Genomic DNA, 27404 nt, shown 5'->3' on the forward strand with positions numbered 1-27404 from the left:
ACATGTTTCTTAAATAGGCTTTCATACTACTCAGGACATGCATTCTTTAAAATAGATTAGTCTCTTGAAAAACCAGTTTCTGAGAACATAGGACTGTAAATACTCCTTTGGAGACAGAGTCCTTAATTCGTAAGCAAGACTGATCTTGTAATAGTAGTCAGTAGCCAAAGGAGGCAATATATGCTAGTACACCACATCAGCACTTCAAAGAGGTATACTAAGATTCTCTATAGATGGAAAAGGGACAGTATTTTGGCAAGCATTAAAGATAGAGATACCATAAAGATACTTGTAAATGTTTATAATGATACTTATAAATTCCATCTTGACCATTAGCTATGTCATGTACATATTCTTCTAATGAGTATTCCTGCTGACAATATTGCTACTGATAGTATTGGTACCAGTACCTCTGGCTGCCAGGAATAAGGGATTTATTATTAGCTTAATTCATTTTTAAAATACGCTGTTTTATTCTCCCCAAAGGTGCTCTGAGCCAGTACTTTGGGAAAATGAGTACTGTGCTCTGATTTGATGATAACTGCAAGTAAAAGCTGAAATGCATGTTAAAAGCTTTAAATGCGTAATCTAATTTACATCTTTACTTTGATTTCAGAGTAATATGTCCAGCCAGGACTGGAAACTTGAAGCAATTTTGGAAGGACAGGGTTTTTATGGCCCTTCTCTAATAAATGTGGGTCTAGGTGAAACAGCTCTGTATCCTCTCATGTTCAGGCCTATTGCTGAGTGCATAACAACGGTAAGAGGGAAATTAGTTTCAACATTTGAAAAGGATGCTTCTGTCAATAACATTTACATCAGTGTCCAAGTTATGAAAGTGCTTAAGCAGTTACTAACATTAAGCATCTGCTTGAGAGTCAGAAATTGAAAGATTGCCTACTAGCTGAAGTGAAAAAACAAAGGAACTAACTTTGCCAAGTTTAAGATTAGACAGGATAGATTTCCCCACCATCCTTTATTATGTCTGTCTTTCTTTGCTCTTCTATCAAACCCTCCATTTTAATGAAATGACTAGTTACTCTGTAGGTTCTGAACTTTGATCATAAAAATATATATTGTGTTAGTCTGAATTTAAATACATATATTAAATTGTATTTCATTACCTAAGTAATAAAATAGTACCATTGAGTATTTCTCATTGCATGCATACATCACAAATTAATTTATGTTATGGGTACTTTGTTTCATAAAATAATTTCTGTTACAAGTTAAGCCACTACATAGAAGCTGCTTTTGCCATCAGAATAATCACTATTCTGACTGCTAAAATGAAGAGCAGATCAAAGGCTATGGCACTTTTAGCAAGAAGCAGTATATGTATTTTTGCCTGTACACTAGCTGCTATTCATATGTGTGAATTGCCAAAGACAAAAAAAAAAAAAAAAAAGTTCTTTGAAACATTAGTAAGCCTTCTGTATGCATTACCAACCAAATGTAATGTAGCTTAGGAATCAGTATTATAAAACTATTAAAAGCCAAAAGCCCTGAATCCTTTGACGACAAATAATTATGAATAATTTTTTAGTTGAAGGACAGGCAGAAATGATTGAGCAAAGTTATATTTTATATGAGGAATAAGGATGCATAAGAACATATTTTCTTGGATATTTGTTTTCCAGAAGAAGCCAAGTGGTATAAAATCTAGAAGTATGACAGCTTTATATTGTTAAATTTCATGATTTAGAAAAATTACAAATAGAAGTTTCTGTTTCTTTAGTTTTCTTCTCTGTTTAACAACAGAATTTACTTAAGAACTAGAAAAGTCAATAGGAACACTTTCCTGTAAGCATGCTTTGTTGCCTGGATTTAAGATTAATAGATTAAAGGAGTTGGTTTGGCAGCCAAAGGGGACTTTTACGGTGCTGAAACCTTTTTTTTTTCTTCTTCTTTCTTTGTCATAGGGAAGGCTTATTCTGCGAAATGATACAGCTGGCACTGAAAACATCTTTAGCCTTAAGGGAATAGGGAAGAAACCTCTGGCACAGGATCATATTGTGGTAGAATGCCAAGTAAGAAAGGTCACTCGAAAAATTTTATGGGTTCCCAATTATACCAAGAACAAGTTAACGTACAAGGTAAATTTTTGCAATAATGTGACAACTACTTTTCTCTCCAAGGGCCTACGAATTATGTATTACAATAGCAAATATTATTGTAATTGCAGATATACTATTAACATTAATGTATCCATGAGAAATTATATCTAACTATAGCTTATGGTATATGGATATGATTATAATCAGGAAGTCTGTGAGATAGTGTATAATTTTACTGTATCTTCCATGGAAAAAGATTTCGTAGGTTTTTAGTCGGGTTCCTAAGGGGACAACACTTCTACAATTGCACTCTGTTCATTTCCTAGTCTTTCCTCCCTTCCTCCTCCACTTCCTCCTTCCTCCTCCTGCTCCGCCTCCTCCTTCCACCTCCTCCTTCCTCCTCGTCCTCCGCCAGTTCCATCAGAGATGGAATTCTCCCCAGAGATGGGATTCTCCCCAGAGAAGGGGCTTGAGAATACAGGGTTCCTAAGATCTTCATAAAGCATTGGAATATTACAGGAAAAAGACAAAAATTATTATCCTACTAAGGGAAAGATTGCACCATAAGCTCACTATATGTCTGTTCCTAATGGCCTAATGGCCTGGCCAGTCAGTGCTTGCATTTCTTGGAACAGATTATAGCAGTTAGTGTCTTTTGCCCACCTGTTGTTTCGGGGATGCTGGAGGAAGTTGGGAATACTTTGTGTGTTTGCTGATGGAAAAGAAAATTTAAAGGAAATAACAAACTGGAGTTGTTGAAGGGCAATGGGTCACTGGGGAGATGGAGTAGGAGGTGCTGAGGTAGTTGTGATTTCAGTGGGGGACATAAGGTATAAATTCTTAGAAAATACAGTTTTGTTAGTTTCTCTGCTCAAGAAGATCTTTTTACTATTAAATATAATAATTATTTTTCACTGATTTAGTTAAATATATTTCATAACTATATTTACACAAACACATTTTCCTATTTAAAAACACTGTTGTATTACTGTAACTGCATGATTTCCTACTATTTCTCTTGTCTGCATGTTTAATTTGAAAGTGAGAAAAGTATTTTAGTAGTATTCCTCACCTTCCTTATCCATGTATAGGACCCCATGTCATATGCCAGCAGAGGTGGAATGCACATTAAGGAAAAAAAGAAGACTTCTGCTTTTCTTCTCAGCTGCAGATAAGGTTCCTGAGCAAGAACATCTTGGACCTTGCTCAACAAAATCTATCTTTGTGACTCTATTATGGCATTTAAATCTAGAGTAGATATCATCCAGATACTATGGCTGTATACTATTTGCCAGGAGGGCTCAATCTATGAAAACAAGGCAGGAGAGCATGCTCTAAAAATTGTCATCATATTGAAATATGTATTTTTGAACTGAGGGGTTTGTGTGTCGGGAATTTTTTTTGTAGTTTTTCTTTTGGGGGTAAGGAGGGAAAAGTGAAGAAGGTAGATTCTAGAAGATGAAGTCTGACTAGTTAACTAGTGTGGACTGGTGAAACGACTCATCTTTTGTTCTCAGCCTGGATACCAGTAGCACCAAATGCTGCTTTACTCAAAATGACAGGTACTGGTAGACAGTGGCCTCACGTTGTTTTATAAAGAGACATCATGTATATACCAGCAGCACTCTTCTATTGGTTTGATGGGAATTCATGGCAATGTGAAATCCTTCCTTAAACTCTTGCTAGTCTCCAATTTTTCACTATTACAGGAGGATTTACATTCAATAAACTTTGTGTATCATAAAAAGGTCCATCTTCATGTTCCTATTTTTTGACTCATTATTAAACCCTCCAAACAAAGTAGGAAATACATTTTTTGGGCATCACCACCTTTGACACTTTTCTTTTCAACAATCTTAGCTTTTTAGATGTGAATGCATTTACATTTCTAATACATTTGTACTTTTATCTCTGAAAGAAGTGAATGTTTTTGAAAGTTGACAACAGAACTATTTCCTCTGTTTTCCCATTTTGTATGAACTCAATATTTTTTGTGCCAATGAAAGTGAAAGACACTGAAATATCAAGCTTCAAAATGAATGCATTAAAATTATTCATTGTATGTCTTTTTCAAAAACATTGTGTTAAATGGATTTATGACAGTTGTGACTATGCCAGGGTGAGCTGGGTCTGATTGAACTTAGACCTCCTTGAGGGTGTTCTTTGGGTACCGAAATCTGGTTTTCAGATGTTTTTTTTTTTCCACTTGGTTGGTTTTGTGGTAGTTTGTTTTGTTGTGGTTTTTTTTGCCTCTGTGAAGTACTGCTTGACAGTACAACCATGTGTGCTCTTTTTGCTCTGGGACTTTTGGGAGAGAAGTAGTAAGGCCACCTATTTCATGCTTGTATATATGTAATAAATTAATCAGTGTGAATAATGTATTTTCTCTGTGCTAGGATTTTACCCAGAAGCTGTTGCAGAACAGTTGTTGAAGCAAGGTGGGCTGGAGTTGTTGGAAAAGGCATGATTACAAAACCTACCAGTGTCTGGAAACTGTGTCCTCAACAAAGCAAACAATATTAATCACTTCCAGCACTCTCCAGCAGATGTCACGTAGTTTCTTGTGCTATTGTAGTGAGTGAAGATCCTTTGCTCGTTTTTAGTTCCAAAACCTCCTTTAAGAGGGAGCTGTTGTGACCAACAACCTTGTTAGAAATGCAAAATAATCTTTATTTACTCAGAAGTGTATAGCACAAAGGGCGACAGGAAAAAGAAGTGATACTGATTTTGTTGTTGTTCATTCATGCTGCCTGATTACTGTAATTTCTGGATAGTCTGTTGTGAAGCAGAGCACAACAGACTGTGATTTTGTCTTTGTCAGTGTTTCTCTTGGGGGCAGCTGCTGACAGCCCAATAACTCCTCCTCCTTTTTAATCCCGCATCTTTAAAATTTTACCATATTGTCCTTTAGCTAAGTTGATGATTAGGTAGAGGAAATCTTGTCAGCTTTGGTGGTGACAGAACAAAGATAATCCAAAAAGTAATAGTTTCAGAAATGTTTTTGATGGGATCTTTTGTAATTTTGTGGGCCAGTAAATATCTTCATTATTGAATTGATTGGTTGATTTGCCTTGTATATCCTCCATTGATGGCGTGTATCCACTATAGAAGGTGACTTCTCATAGATAAACTGGGACTTACATGATATTTTTAAAAAACATAAGTATTTCATTTGCTGAAGTAATAAAGCTCAGCCTGTATCAAGAATGGTATAAGATGTGCCAGTAGCTGACGAGCATAATAATTTACAGGCATGTCCATAAAAAAATTACTGCACAATGAATACTTAGCAATAAGTAATTTAGCTGAATTAATACTTGGGTAATTTTGCCTTTGAGGTGTAAATTTAGCTTCACTATTCCATTTTAATAACTGAATATATTAAACTATAAACTTAATAAAAACTCATTTCATTAAAAAATTAGTTACATTGTATATATGCTACCCTGTTTCTCAGTATTCACCGTATATATCTAATATCTTCAACCAAAATAAGGGTACTACTGCAAAAGTGACTATTAAAAATGAAAGTTAAGTCTGGGAAGAGGAAGAGGGAAATAATTATTTCCTTTCCTCCATTAAGAAAGCCCTCTTCCCTCTGAATAATGCTTTTCCCATTTCAGACATATAGAGTGCTCATGTCTGGAGCAGCAATAATTTTTGTATGTATGGTTTGCTTGTCTGTGCAACCACTAATAGAGAGGGAGAGGGACTCAAGAGAGTCAGGGAGGGAAGAAGTGCCTTTGGAATTCAGTGGAGGTCATGTGCTTGACTCCATCAGTCTACCTTTAAAGTGCTAAGCAAAACACTTTCAGTGCCCACAAAGCTTTCCATGATTAGAAAGACAATTTCCATAAATTCCTTGAAAAATGTGAATGTTTTATGAACTATTTTCTACTGATTGATGTGTAAATCTTAGGGGAATACTGCCACTGTGCTCTTCATGGCTGGCTCTAGGGGATATTACAACAAATAGTCTTTCTTGTGATTAACTTACTCCTGGGTCTGAAAAAACATTACAACAGAATTCATAAAGAATTTGTGCACATATAACGTCAGCCAGAAAGCACATCCTTCTCTGATGCTGAATTAATATCAGGTTAGTGACTGCAATGTAAGTGGATTTTAGTGGCTGTAAAATTAGATTCAAATCATCCTACAAAGGTAGGAAGTGTAAAGTATTTCTAGAAAAGCCAATGTCAGTCTTGTGGCAAAATTTTTTATACCATTTTATTTTGATTTTTATATAAAACTCTGTCTGCTGGATATAAATAATTGTCTGGTGTGTTGATGGTTGCTTCTAACGACACCTTTGATAGTAACTTTAGCTATAAAGGTGCCTAATTCTTTCAAGGCTTGGTTTTGCAGTAAAAATATAAAACTGTGTAACTGTTTTTCTCAGTGCTGTTCAAAATAGGTGTCATTAAAGTAAACTCTCTAGAGGAATCTCAAGGCTCAGTTAAATTACCTTTCAGGTATTAGGTTATACAAACTGTTAGTAATTTCCAAAAGTATTGTAGAATAAATACATAATCAAAAACTATGAAATCCCCTGTTCTTCAATGCATTTCTCTCTTTATCCTCTATATATCCATTTTAGATCCTTACAATGCCAATGAAAGAATGACATGAAGGTTGGGTATTTGTAACAAATGTCTCAAAATAATAAAATTATATACTGTAAACCTTTAATGAGGGGCTTCCCTGTTCAGGCTAAATCTTGTTTGGTAATTTATGAGAGATTTTCTGAGAATAAATTCCATGCAACTCTAGTACCCCGATTGCTGAAGGTTCTATACCTTCATCAAGTTTGTATTCTTTAACCACAAGTAAATCTGTGTATTCCATATCCTTCTAATTTTATCTGTCCTTCCAACTTCAATCTTTTTGGCTTCCACATTGCCTACCAGAACTTCTCTAACATGCTTCACTACAGAAAAAGCATTCTTCATAGCAATAATGAATGGTTAAAAGGCCTACAGAATGTAAGAATAACTGTGGTTGTTGGCAGGGTTTTTTATGATTACTAGTTATGAAATTGTTTGATCAAGTAAGGCTATAGTAAGATCTTAGGTCTGATTTGTTTCTTGAGATAGGTTAGTGGTCTTGACAGGTGGCCTGGCTGGGTTACAAATCTGGATTATGTAGCACTCTTCATTATGTAGAACTCCAGATTGCAGCTGAACAGGCAGGAATTACTTGGGGAATATAGTCAGTGCAATGCAAAGATGTTTTATTTCAGTGTTTTAACATGCTGGTGGCAAAATAAAAGTGATTGCAAGAACTAAATGAATTCCTGATAACTCAGGAACTTGCAAGGTATGCACTGAAAGGAGGATGAGGGAAAGTAATGGGGGCTTCTTTTGAAACATCTGTCATTCTTGACAGTATTGAAAAAAAATCTGGTTATCAGATTGATCAGTGACTCTCACAGACCCAGTTCTGGCCTAGTGTCAAGGAGCATTAACTTTTCAATAAGTAGAGCCTGTCAATATTGTTAAACAGACCTGAGAAACAATTTTCAAATGGAAACATTGAACATATTACTATCTAACTTCGTTATACAAAGAGATAGTGGAATTTAAGTATATTTGGTTAAGTTCTGTACATCCGTTTACCACTTTGGCTTGAAGTGTCAGCTGACATTTTTGAAGTTATGCTTATTTGCTTATTCAACTCTGGAGAAAATTATTTTTTTACTATAATTTTGAAGATTGGCTTTTCGTTTCTATTTATCTTAAATAGCCATATTACAGTTCTGCAGAATGAATTTTCAAATCTGTGACTGATAAATTAGATTAAAATTGTAACGTTTTACAAACCTGCTGCATTTATACTTTCTGTCTGTGTGTAAATAATGACTTGAGGTATAAGACAATGGAGAATACTATCATTTAAAAATTAAATCCTTGGACATGGATTGATTTGAGCAAATTTCCTGCAGGGTCACAATGATAACTTTAATAATAATTTACATTTTGGTTTCATGGTGGTACTCTACAATTCTTATGTTCTGAGTGATAGTGAAAGGATGTAACATACCTTGTGTGGGTTTGGGGAAATTTGTGGTTACTGAAAGCCAGCATTTCTTCACTGAATTAATTGTAGTGATTGTATGATAAATGTTACGGCAACTTGAACAGCTTTGCTGTTTCTTAATTATGTGACACATTGTCTTTCTAACAAAACCAATGCAAATAAAGCATCTAATTTTGTTATGACTTTGAAGGACTGATTATGGTATGTGGATCCAGGCTTTAATACAGAAATTTTATTGGAAGTTCTGTTCCATTTCAGCTTATTGTGTTAGCTCTTTATTAGATTTTTTTGAAAATGTGAGTAGTACCAAAGTATTTTGTTAGTTATCAACACAGTTTTATATTGCAAAACAAGAGAATTAACTTTATTTTCTTGTGAGATACGAAGAAGTAATGAAAGACAATTTATTTTAATAGTCTATCAAACTCCTTTTTTCTTGTATTTTCTTAATTAAATTGCATGGTGTGATGGAGCTTGTGCTTATACATTCTTCTAAAGTACTTAATAAAATTGAACATTTTTAAAATTATATATTAATTATTTACTATTTAATTGTTACATTATTTCCTGATTTATATGAAATTTTATTAATGAAGAAGAGTATTTTTCCAAAATGTCTATATATCTTTGTAAACGGGTATAATTCATACATAAACTATGGGAAGAATAAATTCATATCTTTTGAAGATGATAGACATGCTAGGAAATAGGGATAAACATCAAAGTGGGAGTTTTTCTTTTCCTAGCTCACTTATAAAAGTATTTCACCCATTAGGTCACCTGGTGTATTTTCTAATGGTTATGCCCAGGAATGTTAGAAAGATGTTCAAGAATGGAAGAACTACCAGTGGGAAAGTTTTAATAATAAAGCATTAATATTGACATGATTGGTTTTTTGGCAATAGGATGCTCACAAAGATTATAGATGAGAATCAGCAATGTTACATAGTTTTCTAGTGCTTTAAATTGATCAATATTTTAAGAAACTGAAGTTATTCAGGCCTGATAATAAATTCTATGTGTGTGTATGTGTAGATCCATCCATTTCTATCTGTATAAATACTGTATGTATATGTCTGTCCAACCCCACACTTGGTATGATTCCATTCTAAAAGAAGCTTAATTTTTTGATATTGAACAGGTATGGAACAGAAGATTTCCTTTGTCCTGTGCCATGGTTGTCATGAGTTTGTGTGAGCAGCTGTCCTCAAAACATTTCCAGTTAATGTACTCTGTATGCACCAATAATGTTGATAGGTACAAGTTCTTACTCTTTTCTTGTGTAAAATCATCCCTAAATGCTACAGTTTCACTATTTTTATCTTGGCATGCTCATATCTATTGGGATACCTTTGGGACAAGATTTTTGTCTTTCAAGTGTTCTTTGATCATTCCTAAATTACATACAGTTCCTTGAATACAAGACTTCTTTCCCTAATTTCCAGTCAATATATCTGTAATCGTTCATCATTCCCTCCTTGCAAATTAGGACAAATGCTAATGGATTGCCTCTCCCACTAACTGGTAGAAGTAATTCCATATCTTGACTCCTTTTGGATAGCTTGTAAATCAGAAGGATTTTTTTGCTGATAGAAGAGCCCCTATTTAGGCCCTGTTTTCTTACTTCTCAATTTATTTGCCTAACAATAATGACCCATAGCAGATTTTGTGAGGCACATTCAGGTACCTTTGGGAACATGGTTTTGCAGATTATTATAGGATGCAAGATTACATAATGCTACATCTAAGACTAAAATTGTGCCTTATTCTTACATACAATCCTCATAAATATTCATTCTAATAAGAAATAGCATGCTCTTTATAAGGAAGTTGACTTAAAGCTCAGTGTATAGAAATTTTTTCATTGCTTCACTCCAAGCTTTCCTCTACACTTATGAAATCATTGCAAGAAGTTATTCTTATCAAAATCTGAAATTTCTGGACTTTTTCCTATGTGTACTTTTACATTCTCCATCTTTTTCAGTTTCTGAGTGTTCTTGGATATATTGTTATTATATTAGTATATGTGTAATATATCTACAGTTAAGCAGACAGGCATTACACAACATTATGCCATATTGGATCCTCAAACTTCTGTGAACACTTCTCATGCTATATTAAATAGGATTCTTGGTATGAATTGTGAAATGAATATAAATTGCCTGATGTGCATGTTTAAGTGTGGGCACATGCATTTATTATCCATTTGCCATCTGAAGTTGATAATTTAATTAGTCTCAGTAACGCAGTTGATGAATCAGGTGGCTATCAGAGCAAGGCAAAGATCAATGTAAGGAATACATAAAAGGTAAGTAGCGAGTGATGTCTGTTACAACCACAGACCTTGTCAAGATGTTGGAGGTAGGAGATAATATTGTTGTGAGCACTGTTTGGAGATTGGACCTCTAAGGTGTAAATAACTTAAATAGCAGAGACAAATAGGGTTGTTTAGAAAGATAAATGAATGGGAGTGATTCATTAATGATAAGATGGTGAGTATTCATATCAGTAGGAATAGTGAGCAGCATGGAGAATACTAGTGAATTTAATGACTGCAATAGGAAAGGTGACAGCAGATTGAGGGCAGCATCAGTTATGTACAATTTTTAGCATGGATTTATAACGGCCAGAGAAATAATGAAATTACTATTTCTTGGCTGCACTTTAGAACCCTACTCTAATATTCATTACAGTAAGTATCTGATCCCAAAAGGTTTTAGAATGTGAACATGAATGAAAGAAAAAGACATAAACATTTTTGATAATGGGGGTCACAGCTGTAATAGTGTAAGAATCTTTTCTGTGGCTATCTGAGCAACTCCTCTTGCATTTCAGTCCAGTGTGATATTATAGGAACAGCCAGTAGTAACTGGCCATTAGTAATTTCCCCTGAGAGTAACTCCCGCAAGTTCAGTTTACTGCAGAATCTTCTTGACTTCCAAAAGCAATGGGAATTGTGATACCCAAAAGTTCTTATTGTGATCCTAAGATCATTCCTACTTTCACTCCAGAAAGTACTTGAGTGAGACTTCTGTCTATCCATTAGCTTTTATTTACACTGGATTCTGGCAGCAGAACACCATGGAACAAACACCAATTTGTTAAAGTTGTTTCCTTTCAAGCTTAACTATATCTCACTGGAGCTAGAAAATAGGCAGAATAGCTCCAGTATTTTTGCTATTTTGGCCTAATTTATTAAAAATGCACTTTTATCAAGATCTGTCTCATTGTGGAAAGACAATTCAATACATAGCAGTTAAACAGGAGAAGGGTGAGGAAGTACTGGCAATGACAGCATAAGCCTTCAGTGCGTATTAGAAGCTGGAGTACATTACGTCAGGATGTTCAGCCAGGGAAAGTCAACAGGGAAAATGATACAAAAGCAATGCGTGTGTGTGTGTGGGTGTTGCTGCATATTTGGGCTTGTGAATTTGGCAAAATTATGAAGAAAGCTATGACTTTATCTTTTGGCACAAAGGTTTAGGTAGTAATGTAGATTAGTTGATTCAGCATCAAGTTATATTAATTATAGAATTAATAATTATTATAGAATATATTAATATATATTCTTTATATTATTATAGAACAATTAATAAAGAAACAGGCATTCAGATTTAAGTTTGGACAGCTGAAACTCCAGATCATAAGGGAAACCTTCACTAATCAGTCGTTGTGTTTCATACCCATGTTTCGTAATCTCTTTTTTAATACTAATTGCTTTACAGCAGAAATAGTATTCATGAAACTACATGGGTTTCATGTAGTTTCATGAATATAATTAGAAAAAATGTTAAATACAGTACTGCTGATAGATGTTTTATTTCTGAATTCATTGGGTACTTTGTCGTTTCAGACGTGCAAGTTTTTGTATTTTAATTTCCTATTTTGTGTTTTGTGAAAACAGACATAGAAAGAATTCCAACTCTTTGGCTTGTCTTGCATAACTTAAAACAGTCTTCTTACAATCTTCCAGCTTAAAGAACTAAGCTTAACAGCTTAAAGAACAGCTTAAAGAACTAAGGAAAGTTATTTGTGTCCTTGCTAGAGAGGATGGGAGGAGGGTAGTGTGCACTGTAGTTTACCTTGCAGTCCCATTTCTCTGATCATTTAGACTTGGGGCATTTTGAAGCATACCATGGCTGTCTTTCTACCCTCGAAGGGAAAACTGCATGAAATGGCAATGCACACTCAGATTTCACCTTGGCATGCAGCTGTGAAGCCGTACGTCAGATGTGCATATAGGTGAGGACAATAGGGAACACCTTCTTATGAGAACTTTAGGAAGAGTTTGGGAAATGTGATTGCAGAAGGCATACTGACAGGAAAAAAAGCTATTTAGAATTTTAAAATTCTGGGATTGGGCTGTATAGCACATTATAAGCATGTATATTTATGGAGTAGTGTGATTATAACTGAATTAGTAAAAACTTTGTTAAACCAAAGCATTAGCAGGAAGAATCACAGAATCATAGAATACCAGGTGGGAAGGGACCTCAGGGATCATCTGGTCCAACCTTTCTTGGCAAAAGCATGGTCTAGACAAGATGGCCCAGCACCCTGTCCAGCTGAATCTTAAGTGTCCAATGTTGGGGAATCCACCACTTCCCTGGGAAGATTATTCCAATGGCTGACTGTTCTCATTGCGAAAAATTTTCCTCTTGTGTCCAGTCAGAATATCTCCAGGAGTAACTTGTACCCATTACCCCTCGTCTTTTCCATGTGACTCCTTGTAAAAAGGAGTATCCATCTACTTTGTAGCCACCCTTTAAATACTGGAACATGGTGATAAGGTCTCCCCTAAGTCTTCTTTTCTCAAGGCTGAACAAACCCAGTTCTCTCAGCCTTTCCTCATATGGCAGGCTTCCCAGTCCTTTGAGCAGATTTGTGGCCCTTCTCTGGACGCTCTCCAGCCTGTCCACATCTTTTTTGCGTAGTGGGGACAGTATTCCAGGTGTGGCCTGACAAGTGCTGAGTAGAGTGGGATAATGGCTTCTTTATCTCTGCTGGTGATGACCTTGTTGGGGCAGCCCAGCATCCTGTTGGCTTTCTTTGCCGCAGCAGCATGCTGTTCACTCATATTGAGCTTGTCCACCAGGACCCCCAGGGTCCCTTTCCTCAGAAGACTATTTTTCAGACACAACATGGGAAAAGAACACTATCAGATGGAAAAAGAGTATTTTTTTAAAGTCCAATTACTGTTAAGATATTGTGGGAACAGTGGAAAACCCATGGAAAGAAAGAAGGAGAATTAGAGGTGCATAAAGAGTGAAATCAATTGACAAATTTTAGCAAACATTTCGAGTATCATTAAATGATTTCCAGAGTTTGAGAGGTGAAAAGATTAAATAGATCAAGTGAATGAATGACCAATTATGAAGAAAGAGCTCATGCACAGAGATGAGGAGTTAACTAGAGCTATCTCAAGGTAACGAGTCCACTTCTGTCTTTACAAAAGGATTCCATTCTCTATAAATTAGTGATGAACTCATTTACTACTGAGGGAGCAGTGGAGATGCACAACTATTTACAGTAAAAAACTGCATAATTTTTCATGGGAAAATACCATGCATTTCAAAAGCTAACATCTGTAAACTAGCTTCTGATGTCTGGTGCCTAACTTCTAGAAGTTTTCATGAAAATGGGAGAATTAAAACCAGCCAAGTTAAATGTGTTACTGTAGTCAAGCATAATTTCTCAAATTTTCAAAATATGTTCTTCAGTTATTTTAAAGTATTTAGAAGAGAAATCAGAAATCTGCAGGTCTATCATTCCAGCATGATTTCTGCAGAATGTGTGTAAAGATGAATCTTTGCTTTCATTAAGGATTAGAGTGATGATGGAAGAAAAAAAGACCTTAAAAGTAAAGTGAGCTTTTAAGTTAATATAAACAGTATCATTTTTATGCCTGTCATATATGCACATAATACTTAATAAAAATTTGCACACAAGCTCATGCATATGATTCTAGATTGTTAAAAGCAAAGTTATTTCTGGCCCTGGGAATTCTTTTGAATGGCAATAAAGATAATCAGAGGATTTATATGATTTAATTCATACTATGAAAGAACAACCCCTTCAGTGCCTTTGGAAGCTTTCATAAATGGGGATAAAAGAGGTGACAAAGTTCTGAGCTGCTGGTTGCTTTCTTTTAGATACTTCTTGCCTTGAACTCCGCAGTTTTAGACAGCCATCTGGGTTCTCTGTCTAACTGGAGAAAGTAGGCACCCAGCAACAGAACTCTAAAAGACCCAGCAAAAGGAATGGAGAATCATATAACCAGCCCAGTAGTAAAATAGTAAGACATATTTTCTCTGTGGATCTTTAGTTAATCTCTTCAATTTGAGCAGATTAGGGCCAAGGGGTTTGTTCCAAGATCTACAGGTCTGGCCAGTGCCCTAAACTCCTGGTTATTTGGTAAAAAAGTATTGTTATAAGTGCCTTTCTGGTCTTACAGATGGGATCAGCATGAATCAGACTTCAGATATCCATGGAAAATTGCCTAATTTGGGATCCCTGATGGAGTTCAGTCATAAAGTATGCATGGCATGGCTATCCGCTGTCAAGGAAAAAAAAATTTGGGCTCTATCCAGGAGTGAAAATATTAGCTTTCTTTACAGGGGTAGGTTACAGCTCAGTGGAGAAAATAAGTGTATACCTTTTGGAAGTAGGTGCCCATTTTTTATTTTTTTTAAAAATCTAGCCAAATTTGAGAACTGTTAGTTTCTGGTGGTTCTGACCAGTAAGAAATTAATAAGGTGTGGTGACAAGAAGATATGATTGCCTGTCCATTGCCTGTCTCTCATCCCATCCCTATTAAACAAAAAACTGACAAAAGGAAGATGAACCCTTCTCAAGAGACAGTGTAGCATACTATGTATATATATTTGTACATATATGTGTGTGTGTGTGTATACTTTATGCAAGGAGAAAATGGACTTACTCGATTAACACTTAGTAGAAATATGTTAGAAGGGACCACAAGGATCAGCAGGTCTCCACCCCCCAGAATTACAGGCATGTAGTAAATATCTAGTTTAGGTAGACTCACAGAACATTTAATCTACATGACTCCTACACCATGAAAGACAAAATATTTCTTAGCTCTACTATAAAATATGGGACCTGCAAAAATAGATGTCAACTGTAATGTGTTTCTGGAAAAGTGTGGGAAAGTTTGAGATCACCAGTGTCTTTGAACACTGAAACAGCAGTGCATTTGTTATGTAAACATCCCAGATGATCCTAGGAAGTGAACCATGTCCAACACTAAGAAAAGAACAAAGCAAAAAACCCAGCAATCTTATCAATCTGATGCAGGGGAGGTAAGGGAGAATTCCTTCTTGTCTCTTGATATGGGCACCTGGATTCAAACACTGAAACAGTGACCATGTATGTACTATCATTACTTCATTGCTTATACTCAACTTTTTCCTGTTTGTTTATACAGTAACTTCCTTAAGGTTAACAACATAATTTTAAAATCATTTAACTTCTGTTAACTCACTACTCCATTTGGAAAGGTATCCAAAACTTCTCTTGAATGATGGAAAATCATCAAATTTCCAGTCCATATTTATTCATCAGCAATCCATATCTGTTTCATGTTTATAGTCAACTATACCAGTAGTGTTCCTTTTACTTGGACATTTTTTGGTAGAAACTAGTCTGATATGTCCAGTCTTTGACAGAAGCGGTATTACCCTACTTTCCTACATTTTATCCAATTTTTAATTAATCACATTTATCCTACTTTTGCATCTGCTCCATGTTACTTTTTCCTCAAAAAAAAATCTCATTTTAATTAATCTTATTTCTATCTCTAATCATTTGCAGTCACTTCTGTTATCCTATCCTTGTTTTTTAGGTACTTAGCCTTTACTTTCATATACGTTACTATCTTCATTGTAAACTGGAGCAGCCCATAAATGTAGGATCATGCCTAATTTATTGTTTATCTTGTATGAAGTGAAACTTCCCTATCCTCAGTGTGTAGCAGCCCCTCTTTTCCTATGCTTTCTCTTTGTTGTTAATAGTTAGATTTTTTTTTTTCAAATTTTTTTCCAAGTGCCAGTCAACAAAGCTTTCTATCATTCTTTTTGGCCTGTTTTTTTCTTGACAATTAATCTCTTTTCTTGTTCTTTTTGGTTGTTGGACTTCTAATATCCAGCTTGAAATGCAGATTTATTGGGGAGGAGGAAGATGGTTGTTGCCTTACAGTTTTTTTTCTCTGTTACTTGGAATAGAAGTTCTAGATTGTACTAGCACTTGAACAAAGGATTATATTAACATAAGTACTCCAAAGAGGACAAACATTATATGCAATGATAGGCTGTAACAGAAGACAAGATGATCTTAGAATTGTTTTCTTCTACAGAAAATATGAACAAAACTTATTTACTAAAAAAAAAAAGAAGTTACCTTTGGGGAGGAAGAAAATGATTCATTCATCTAATGGATGGATCTGTTGCTAAAGAGATCTTTGTAGAATTCAAGTCTCCACTTGGATGCTTGACAGGGTAACTGTAGTCATTAATGAAATGAATAAATGAACTGGAAAAAAAATGATCAAGCCTTTCTGACTTGACTTGTGATTTCACTCAAAATTCACCTAAACAACACAGAGACAATTTTATTATTTAATGTCATAAGAAATTACAGCATGCTACAGTACTACATGATATCCTGAAAATATTTTTTAAAAGGACTCCATGCTCAATGGAAAATTGTCACTTGTAGTCAGACATCCACTGCAGAAATTGCAGTGTCAATTTAAAATACCTTCACTCAGCAGCAGTTTGCTCCACCCAGTGGCAGAGGTAACAGAAGAGAGGGTTTGAGCGGAAGCATTCGCACAGTCCACCTGCTGGCTTTCTGCACAACCAGTGACTTAAGCAGATAATCATCAGCTGTGGTTGGTAATGCCCCAGACTTGAATGTCTCTTCCATGAGCAGCTGACCATAGAGTCTGTCTGTAGCAGACTTACACAAGCAACAAAGAAATGAGATGCAATTAAAAAATACCCTCAGCCTATATTCCTGCAATCAGCTTTATAGTTTACAAAATCTAAAATTCAGCATCTGAAAATTGTATTGGTCTTTTCATTGTTCAAATAGCTACTGTGTATACCATTGCATACATGGCATTTACAAAATACAACAGATCAAAAAAGCATGGTTTAATATCACTTGAGGTATAGCAATTGATGTTAAAACACCACTTCAGATTTTGCTTTGCTCTGCTCCGTCTAGTTGAGATGGATCTCCGTCCAGAGATGGATCTCTACTGTTAAACCTCATTGTTACACTTCTAAAGAAAATGTATGTAAAATATTAAGGGCCTGACTGTGCAACTACGCATATGTAAGTAGTTCCATGGTCTAAGTGAGATACTTTTACTCGCGTTGAGCAATGACTTCAAAATTTGTGCTTGGTATGATCTGTATATGCCAGCACTACTCTTACAGTATGTATTCTTTTCATGTGCATGAAGGCTAGGACTTAGCAGTAGCATACTTTGTATCATACTCTACTTTTCAAAGCAAGTGGAATGGGTATTGTGTCTATAGTGTTCTTGCAACAGTAACTTGCTTTTGATGATTTTTCCTCTTTGTGAATTCTCTTCACCAGGTATCTTCAGATCTTTCAATAGTGGGTGGTGCACCTGTTATTACTGTAGAACCAGATGACACAGTCGCTTACACTTTGAGTGTATCTCCGTGGAGACGAGGAATCTTTCAAGGTACAACGTAGAACCCAGATATATGAAATTCCTATAAATTAGCACATTAAATCTGTTTACATTTAATGCTTACATTTCTGTTCAGCGTAACCTTTTTTCTGGAAGTAAGGCTATAATTACTGGTGATACTGGTTTTTAAGCTGGTTCATATTTTTATTTGTGAATGTTTATTACTGCTAAAAATGTGGTCAGGTCCTTCAAAAATGCCAGCATATGTGCAACTTTATGCATTTAATTGGTCTCATGAAAACTGACTCAATAGGAATTAATGATTTTGAATTATCACCAAGTTCTTGGGTCTAAATTTAATTTTCCAAAAATGGTTGAATAGCTGTAGTTATCTTAGCACTACTAGAACCAAAGATTTAAACGCAGAGACCAGAATTTGGTTCTTTCCCTTGACTGAAGTACAATTTGTTGACCACAAGGCAAGAGTACATACATAGAATGTAGTGAATCCTATTCCTTCTTTGAGATGTGTAGAGGCTAGCGATATCTAAAATTAATTGTAAATAATTTGCGTCAGTCCATGTTTATACTGGTATTCTTATGATACAATGGTACTATTATGATACAATAGCAAGATTCTTGCTTGCTTTAACTAACATCAGCATGTCATATTTAATGTTTTGTCCTAAAAATAATTTTTTTAAACAAATATTTTTTAACAATTCACATTTCATAATTTTCAAATGCTTAGTAATAATTATACAATTCTGTGGTGCTCATTCTTTACCTCAGAACCTGAAAAGCACGATTGTGAGAATGAGGCTGTACAATCAGTCGTCTTCTTCCCTGTGGAGTAGCTATTGTAGTAACTCTTAGCATATTGTAGTAACGTATGAGAGTGTGTTTGGGAGGGAATTATGGGAACAGAAGAGACTCTCTTAAAGTAACTGAATAGTGCTCAGGAAACCTAGACTTGAACAACTTCTTAAATAAAAGGACTCCTGATATTGGATAAATTTTTAAATCCAAAAAGCTTAGTGATAGTTTTGATTTTGTGGGTTCCTAACTCCAAACACTTGATTATGATGCCTTCTTAGACAATTGAGATTAATGACAGCTGTTTTCTCAACATTAAAAAGCTACTAAGTTTTGTCCCTGAGGATGCCAAATTAGTTTGCTCTTTTGGCCATTTTCTTGGCCATTCTGAGGTGTAAAATATAAGTAATAATGCCATCTCTATTCACAGGTGATTTGTGAAAATAAATTAATACTTGTAACAATGCTTGGCCTAGAGACAAATTTCACTTTCTCTGAATAGGAGTCAGATTTCAATGAAATTTGTGACCATCAAAAGTGTTCACCAGGAAATATTGAGGACGTACTATATTTTAACTTAAAGATTTAGGAATATTATCTTCTGGCATAGAAAATCCCCAATTCTTTTGTACATACTGAAAGTTTCAGTAGAAGAGGTTCCAAGGGATCTATCATACAGCAAATTAATACCAGGTGGTAAAAGCCATGCCTTCAAAGGGACAGAGGTGGCATGTTCAGATTGACATCTCCTGTGTTCTGTCATTCCCCTAACTTCTGTTGCAATTGTTTCCATTATGTTTGGAAGTATTATATGTTCACTGAGTGAAAAAAAGAGAGAACAGTCAGTCTCTCTAACCTGACAGAAAAGTTATTGGTTCAAAGGCTGGGAAGCCACGAATGCTCTTTTTTCAGAAAACGGTTCCTTTATTTTATGCTTTAAAATAACTTGAGAGAAGGCTGAAGTTATCCTTTGAAAAGAGACAGGGCCCAGTTCTGTACCATCCACCCCCTGGCTCAGTGCTTGCTTTAATTACTATGTTCATTCTTCCTCTGGAACAGGGATGGTTTCAGTTATGTCACATAAATTTGTGCACACTCTCTAATCATTCAGCTGCTGTAGGAGGGAGAGAGGTGGAGGGAAGAAAGGTCACTGTCGCAGGTTTGAAAGGCAGCTGCTGATTTTGCTGTCTGATGTTAGGTGTGATATAAACGTAAGTACGGGCTGTCCTATCTAAGGTAACATCAGTTAGGAAGTGCTTACTTTGTGGCTTCAAGGAGAACGGAAGTCAGTCTGCTTCGTACTGTGCAAGGCTGGGAAGTCATATTTGTTCCCCAAAGCAGAATTTTCAGCTCCTGGGAAACTTTAATGTCAAAGTGGAGATATATATGAATTTTTGGCACTTTCAGGATTTTTCAGCAGCCAGCCTGAAGCTTGAGGATCACAGATTAGATGTAGGTGATTCAAGTGGGAATTAATTAGGACTCAGGAATCTTAGTCCTTTCTAGGTTCAGGATACTACAGGTAAAGGATAAACACCCAAAAAGAAAGGTACTCTTTATTCAGTTTGGTCAATTAGTTTAGAGGGAAGTAAATAATCCATGGGGCAAATATGTTGAATGATTGACAATAAAAAGCAATGCTCAAAAGCTATCCACAGAGTGAGTAAATTTTATCCCGTGGGGAAGAAAGAACAACTATTTAGATATCTAGTTGAAGACTCTGTCATAGTGTTGATGGATGATTTCAAGTTTAGAACTCCTTAACTTGTTAGCATAAAACTTTGTAACCTTGGTGTTCTAGTGCTGTTTTTGTCATATTAAAATAAATTCTCATAAATGGACTTTTACCATATAAATTTTTGTACTGAGCAAATGGTCTGCATTTTTCCTTGACATTCAAAGTCTTTTTCGTTGCAAAATTATATAGCTGCAAAATTATACTCCTTTTGCTTTCCTTCTGGCTATTTTACGATTGCTAAGCTAAAAATGGGCCCAGTTCTTTTCAAAAGTCCATTTGGAAGCATTCCAACAGGGGGCTAATATTATGTGCTTCGTCTGGTTTGTAGCTGTATGACAGCTTTAACATAGAAATAATAGCTAATAAACATCTCACACAAGGTTCTGGCACCAGATAAAATTCTTCAGCAATCTGTTTTCTAAGTAATAGAGCAATTTCCTTTAGGTTTGATAAAGCATCTTCTACATATTACTTTATCTTTTATCAAACTCTTATTTCTGTTTTCCACAGAGTAGACCAGAATTTTTCCAGAATAGATCAAAGCTGATAATACTTGAATATTTCTTGTGCAAAAAATACACACCTGTTATAGTCAGTGTCCTTTTATCCATAAAAATTCCGTAGCTTTTGGAAAGGAGCTTTCTACTTTTATGAATCAGATTTCATTTATTTTTTAAGTATATCTGTACTTAGTAGGCAGCACTTTTCCATGCCACTTGGAGTTTTTGAAGCTTACACTGAGGAAAAAGAGCGGTATATTACAGGCCATGGCCTGTCAGATGGAGCTGTAGGACAATTTTAATGAGATGGTGAAGATCATGCCAATACATTCTGGCCTGTAAATGAGTTGATTAAACTTGTTTGTTTAACAGTACTTCCCTTCAACACTTGTGTGACATCCAATTTTAAAGAAAATATTGTCCATTTCTTTGTTTGAGGGAATTCTGTAAATTGATCTGCTGATTGCTGTAATTTCAATGGAATAATAAAATCACACGTGGGAGGAAGACCGTCTCTGTAGCTTCTTGTAGCCATTGCCTGTACCTGTCAGTACCTTTGCTTTAAGCACTTCCTCTTCAGCTGAGAAACCCTAACACACTGAGACTAATTCATCTGTAATAAATACAAAGTTAGAAGGATATTCTGGTGACTAGATTACCGTGAATGGCTCAGGCATACCTCCACTGCTGGATCACTGGAGTTCGCTGAGGAAGGACTGCTCTATTTGTACATGCCACCACCTGGCAAGATGATCCCCAGCATACCCTTTCCATCTATCCTAGTGCAGTTGGAGTTGCATACTCCTGTGCCCTTTCATATCATGGTTTTATTGTCACATTAAGAACAGACTGTGAGATTTATAAATAAAACAATTCACCTCTTTGTTAAATGCCAGAAAACCGTATATGAATGGTAGTTGACAGTGGGATTTGCCAGTTGCTCATTTCTCCTATATATGAGTCTTAAAGCTTATTCTGCTTCCTTTTCATTGATGCAGGGAGCAATTCATTTAGTTCCAGTATACCAACAAGTAGTAGGATTTACAGGAACTCTTTAGAATTTACATATATCATCATAGAGGTTTTCCTGTGCAAAATAGAGTTTATAAAGTTTTGTTGTAACCTACAGTAAATATCTTTTTTTGTCAGTAGAAAAAATGCCAGAAGAAAAATTGGCCAAAGCTATAGCTTACGTAAATTACACTCATCTTTTTAATTTATCTTGTCTCTTCTGTGGAACTTTTCTGAGGCAGCAGCTATACATTGATTTCATTGGCCAGAAAAAATCAGGAAAAAATAAAAACCCCTCCTCCTACTCCCAAAACCTATGCTTATTAAGATCATGTTGGTATATTTAAACCACAAGCCAAACATTCCTGTATCCTCTCAGATTTTTGTGGTGAATTCCATGGCCACATAGCCTTCTGTTCTTGTTTCCCGTTAAAATATTGGGATATTATGGGCTTTTATAATCTCTCTGCACCAGCAAATAATCATGTACAATACATATCTTTCAAATAGTCCATTCAAATTATACAGAAAGGAAAAAGTGGAATATTTCTTGCTTTCTTCATTGGATTCAGGGATGTGGTATTGTAGTGTATAGCCAATGAGTCAGTCTAACATGTGGTGTTGCAATTACAATTTTATTGGGAAATAAAACAGTCTCCCTCCTTTTAAAGAGATGCATGTTCTCTAAAGCAATATAAAAAAAGGCTTTGGTAGTAATATGTGGACTGAAGCTGTATAAAATGTTTAAACACTGGATAGTAAAGCTAGAAAATTTGCAACAATGTTTTGACCAAGAAACCTTTTAAAGCAATGTTGTATCAGCAAAAAGAAAACTTCCACAATTTATGTCATTTTTAATTATTAATTTTCAGTATAATTCTAGGAATACTTGTATTGTTGCTTTGGCAAGTTTAGTATTTTTTGTTATGAAATGCGTATATGCCACAGGATAGCTGAGGAGTGGTATTTTCTAAAATACTTATGATGACATAATTCTGTGGCCAACTGAATCAGTGTATCTTTGTGATGTACATGAAGTGTTGTTTTTGAATCTATGCTTTAAAAATTGTCAACCATGATATTTTGACCAGTTACATTGTTATATAATGTATGACAGAGAAATCAGAACTGAACAAATAGATGCAAGAAAAAACCAAACATTGGGGACTGTTATTCTTGGACAAATTATCATTTATCAGTGGCTTTGCAGCATCAATAAGGTAATAAAAGATATTTCTGCCTTTGCTGAAGACAGTGTAAGCAACAGAGGGTTCTGTAGGATGACAGTGCGTTCACAGCCGAAAGACTAAAACTTACTGTATCAAAGCCCTTACATAACATAGGAGTCAAGCTCAGCAGAACCTTATGAAAAAATGTAAACATGCTTATTTGTTATTTTAAATCGGTCACATTTGATGCAGTGTTTCTGCACCTTTCAAATGTATTTTTTATTACTTCATAGAGTGCTAAGGACTTCTTATTACTCATCATTGTAAAAAAGTCTTTTTCCCATCCTGCAAAACACCTTTGGATTGGATTCTTTTTGTAGCCAGTAATTTGAATAAACTCATATATTTATGTATCATCAGGTATCTTAATCTCCAGTAGTGATCATTGGATTGCACCATTCACTCCCGAACCAGGAGAGCATTCTGCTTAGGACAATATTATACTTCCTGGGAAAACATTCTGCCTTAATTTAAAGAATCAAGTAATGCAGAGTATAATATGTACTAAGTATCCTCACTGAGAAGGATTCTGCATTCCATATTTGACTTTAAATTAATACACTTCTTTTTTATTTGCAGTTCTTGCCAGCAATGATTTTCTTTTTTTCCCCCTAATAAAAAATTTAAATAGCTTTGAGCCAGTAGTAGCACTTTGGTGCCCATGAAAATTATGAAAGACAATTTATGAATATTTTAAGATTAAGCAGATAAACTGAGTTTAAAAATGTATGCCATCTGTAGTAAAACTGATTATTTTTTATTGAAATACTTTGACAGATTTCATTGAGTGCCTTGCAGAGACCTGAATACATTACATCCATCAAGTCACCTTTATTGATTAAGATTTTAACCTCATTGTTATTAACTCTGTTTGTTTGAGATCTGTTTTCCATAAAGAAAGAAAATTGAGTGTCAGCAATTATAGTGCAATTCTTCACTGATTTTTTGATCGTGCGATTGATGGATTATCAGGACAGTGGTTTAGCAATTCAAGTAGTTTTAAGTTGCCATAGTTCTCCCATTAGCTCTTGAAATATTCTTGAGCATTAGCAATTTACAGTTCTGGAACTTTTCAAGCGTTCCAAGACTTGCTGCAAATAAAAATTAATTATTCAGAGTTCTTCAGCCAATTATTGTGATGCTTTTGAGAGCACATGTTGTGCAGAGCCAAAAAAGTTAGTTTGTTTTACCATCCCCCTACTTACTGCTGAAATAAAAATTTTTAAACTGCGAACATTCGCGTTCTGTTCCTCTTTCTCTCACACACACGTATGCACAATACAATATTCTGAAATACAGACAAATGGTAAAGAAAACCCTCCATTGTCACTGGAAGCAAGGAGTATAAGGAAAAAAATTAGTTAAATTTTAAAATGAAGTGAAACAAAATATTCTCTACTATAAGGATGCTTTAGAATTTATGAATTTAGTGCTTTTCAGCATTTGCTCAAGTATTTTTAATCAACTTTAAAGCTATAATTTTGCATTTTTTTTCTCATTTGCTTATAATTGTTGACGTCTCTCAAGTATATTGATGGTTAGGATGGTATTTAAAATTAGTGAAGTCTTTCTCTTGCACTTTGCTTCTCTCTGATACTGTGCTGCAATAAACCAAAATTACATTAGGACTATGTATTGAGACAAAATCAGATTGATTAGTCAGTATTTATCCTAAGATCCATTAGCTATTAGTGCTATCAAATATGTCCTCCTACATCAATATTTATATACCTTGAGCATTTTCTTCAGACTTTATTCCCCTGAGCTTTCCATAATGGTTTTATTTTTTTATTGTACTTACACATCTACCTTGTCTTTGAAGATTTTTTTTTAATATTCAGTCATTTCCTGAAATTGCAGTCACTCTTCTGCTTATTTGGACACAATTTCTGGCTTCTGCACTGTGATTAATTTTAGGAATTTGTAAAACTTTTCTGTTTAAAATGGTTTTTGTTTTGGTTTAAATTATTTTTATTTTATTATTTTATTTGTATTTATATATATTGTATTTATATATATATTTGTATTTATATTTTCTTAACAGAGGGAAGAAAATCTGGGATTCTAATGTTTTTTAATTTAAAAGTATATAGTTCCTTTCTCTAGATTTGAGTACACACCTATTTCAATTTTTTTGGTTTTGTGTTGAACTTTGGTGTTTTATACTTGTGCTACCCAGTTGTCATCTCTCAGAGAGAAAAAACAGTGGAAGTGTAAAGATGATAAACCTTGCTTCCCTGTAATGATTCAGTGTAATCCTTCTTAGCAGAAATAATTTGTCAGTGTTTGTCGTGTTGAAAAGGCCACCTGACCATAGAAGTGTAGAATAGTTTGGGTTGGAAGGGACCTTGGACCTTGGTTGGACTAGATAGTCCAACCCCCCTGCAATGAGCGGGACATCTTCAACTAGATCAGGTTGCTCAGAGCCCCGTCCAACCTGACCGTGAATGTTTCCAGGGATGGGGCCTCCACTACCTCTCTGGGCAACCTGTTCCAGTGCCTCAGCACCCTCATCGTAAAAAATCTCTTCCTTATATCTGGTCTAAATCTACTCTCTTTTAGTTTAAAACCATTATGTGTTGTCCTATTGCAACAGGCCCTACTAACTAGTTTGTCCTCGTCTTTCTTATAAGCCCCCTTTAAATATTGAAAGGCCGCAATAAGGTCTCCCTGGAGCCTTCTCTTCTCCAGGCTGAACAACCCCAGGTCTCTCAGCTTTTCTTCACAGGAGAGGTGTTCCAGCCCTCTGATCATTTTTGTGGCCCTCCTCTGGACCTGCTTCAACAGGTCCATGCCTTTCCTGTGCTGGGGACCCCAGAGCTGAACACAGTACTCCAGGTGGAGTCTCACCAGAGCAGAGCAGAGTGGCAGAATCACCTCCCTTGACCTGCTGGCTACTCTTCTTTTGATGCCGCCCAGGATCCGGTTGGTTTTCTGGTCTGTGAGTGCACATTGCTGGCTCATGTCCAGCTTTTCATCCACCAGTACTCCCAAGTCCTTCTCTGCAGGGCTGCTCTCAATCCCTTCATCCCCCAGCCTGTATTGATACTGGGGGTTGCCCTGACCCAGGTGCAGGACCTTGCCCTTGGCCTTGTTGAACCTCATGAGATTCACATAGGCCCAGTTCTTGAGCTTGTCCACGTCCCTCTGGATGGCATTCTGTCCCTCAGGTGTCTCAACCACACCACTCAGCTTGGTGTCATCTGCAAACTTGCTGAGGGTGCACTTGATCCTGCTGTCTATGTCATTGATGAAGAAATTAAACAGTACTGGTCCCAATACGGATCCCTGAGGGACACCCCTCATCACTGATATCCTTCTGGACATTGAGCCGTTGACCACTACTCTCTGGATGCGACTATCCAATAAATTCCTCATCCACCAGTCCATCCATCAAATCGATGTAGCTACCTTTGAGCATATCCTGAATAAATTTTGCTCTTCTAAGACTTCCTGGTAGCATTTGGCTTTAGTTATGTTTTATTTGCCTCTTTTATTTTTTCTTTTAAGAATAACGTCCCTCTAGCATAATATTATTATCAAAATTAACCGTGAGGCCATTTTATTAAGATTGATCCCCCCTGAAATTAAATTAAACTAGAAGGTTTAATGAAGCCATCTGCAGAAGTGTGTGATTCAGGGAAGAAAGTTAAACCTCGAGGACTGTAAATGAAACGGGTGTGCACAGGCATGTGTACAGGAAGCTTGATCAGCTCCTGGCTGCTAAAGTCACATTGACTTCCTGAGCCAGTTGTGACCAGTTTGGTGCCATCTCTCCCCCTCACCGCTGATCCCTTTTCCAGGTTCCACATGAGCCTTGCTATTTAGCTTTAGCTATTCCTGCTAGTAAGATGCTAAATTCTGCTAGTCAGGGAGCACAGCACGTCCTCTCTGCCATGTGTTCTGTTACCACACATCCATCCCACTCAAAGCTGGAGAAACAAAAAATACCATTGAATGTAGGTATTTTCAAATCAAGTTGTTCTGGGACTCTCATAAAATTATATTAATTCTCCATTTCAAATTAAAAAAGCTCCACTATGAATAATTTTCCCAAACCCTTAATAAGATAGAGTTGCTTAAGTTCCCTTTGGGAGACCATTTCACATATATTCTAATCATCTTGAATAGGAAAATTTCTTACTGTATAATATAATAAAATAATCACCTCCTCAAATTAGTTTTTCATCGTACATATGAGACAAGAATTAAACCTGCAACATATATTTATTTCAGCTTTGAAACTCTCCATAATGTACTGAAATATTGAGGGACAGTCATTTAGATAAAATAGTAATGATATTTCCAAGAAATTGTGTAGATTTG

At 35.6% G+C, this 27404-nt stretch overlaps 1 protein-coding gene across 1 annotated transcript in view; it reads left to right on the top strand.

Moving 5' to 3' along the window:
* The window catches only part of CFAP47 (cilia and flagella associated protein 47), a 354495-nt gene that overhangs the window by 175596 nt on the left and 151495 nt on the right, over positions 1–27404 (top strand). The window contains exons 48-50 of the mRNA XM_072852476.1: positions 617–760; positions 1923–2096; positions 17724–17835. Coding sequence (XP_072708577.1) covers positions 617–760; positions 1923–2096; positions 17724–17835 — 430 coding nt within the window. The remainder of the gene's footprint in view (positions 1–616; positions 761–1922; positions 2097–17723; positions 17836–27404) is intronic.

This window comes from Ciconia boyciana, chromosome 1 (assembly GCF_034638445.1).
Source record: "Ciconia boyciana chromosome 1, ASM3463844v1, whole genome shotgun sequence".
In the NCBI taxonomy this organism is placed as follows: domain Eukaryota; kingdom Metazoa; phylum Chordata; class Aves; order Ciconiiformes; family Ciconiidae; genus Ciconia; species Ciconia boyciana.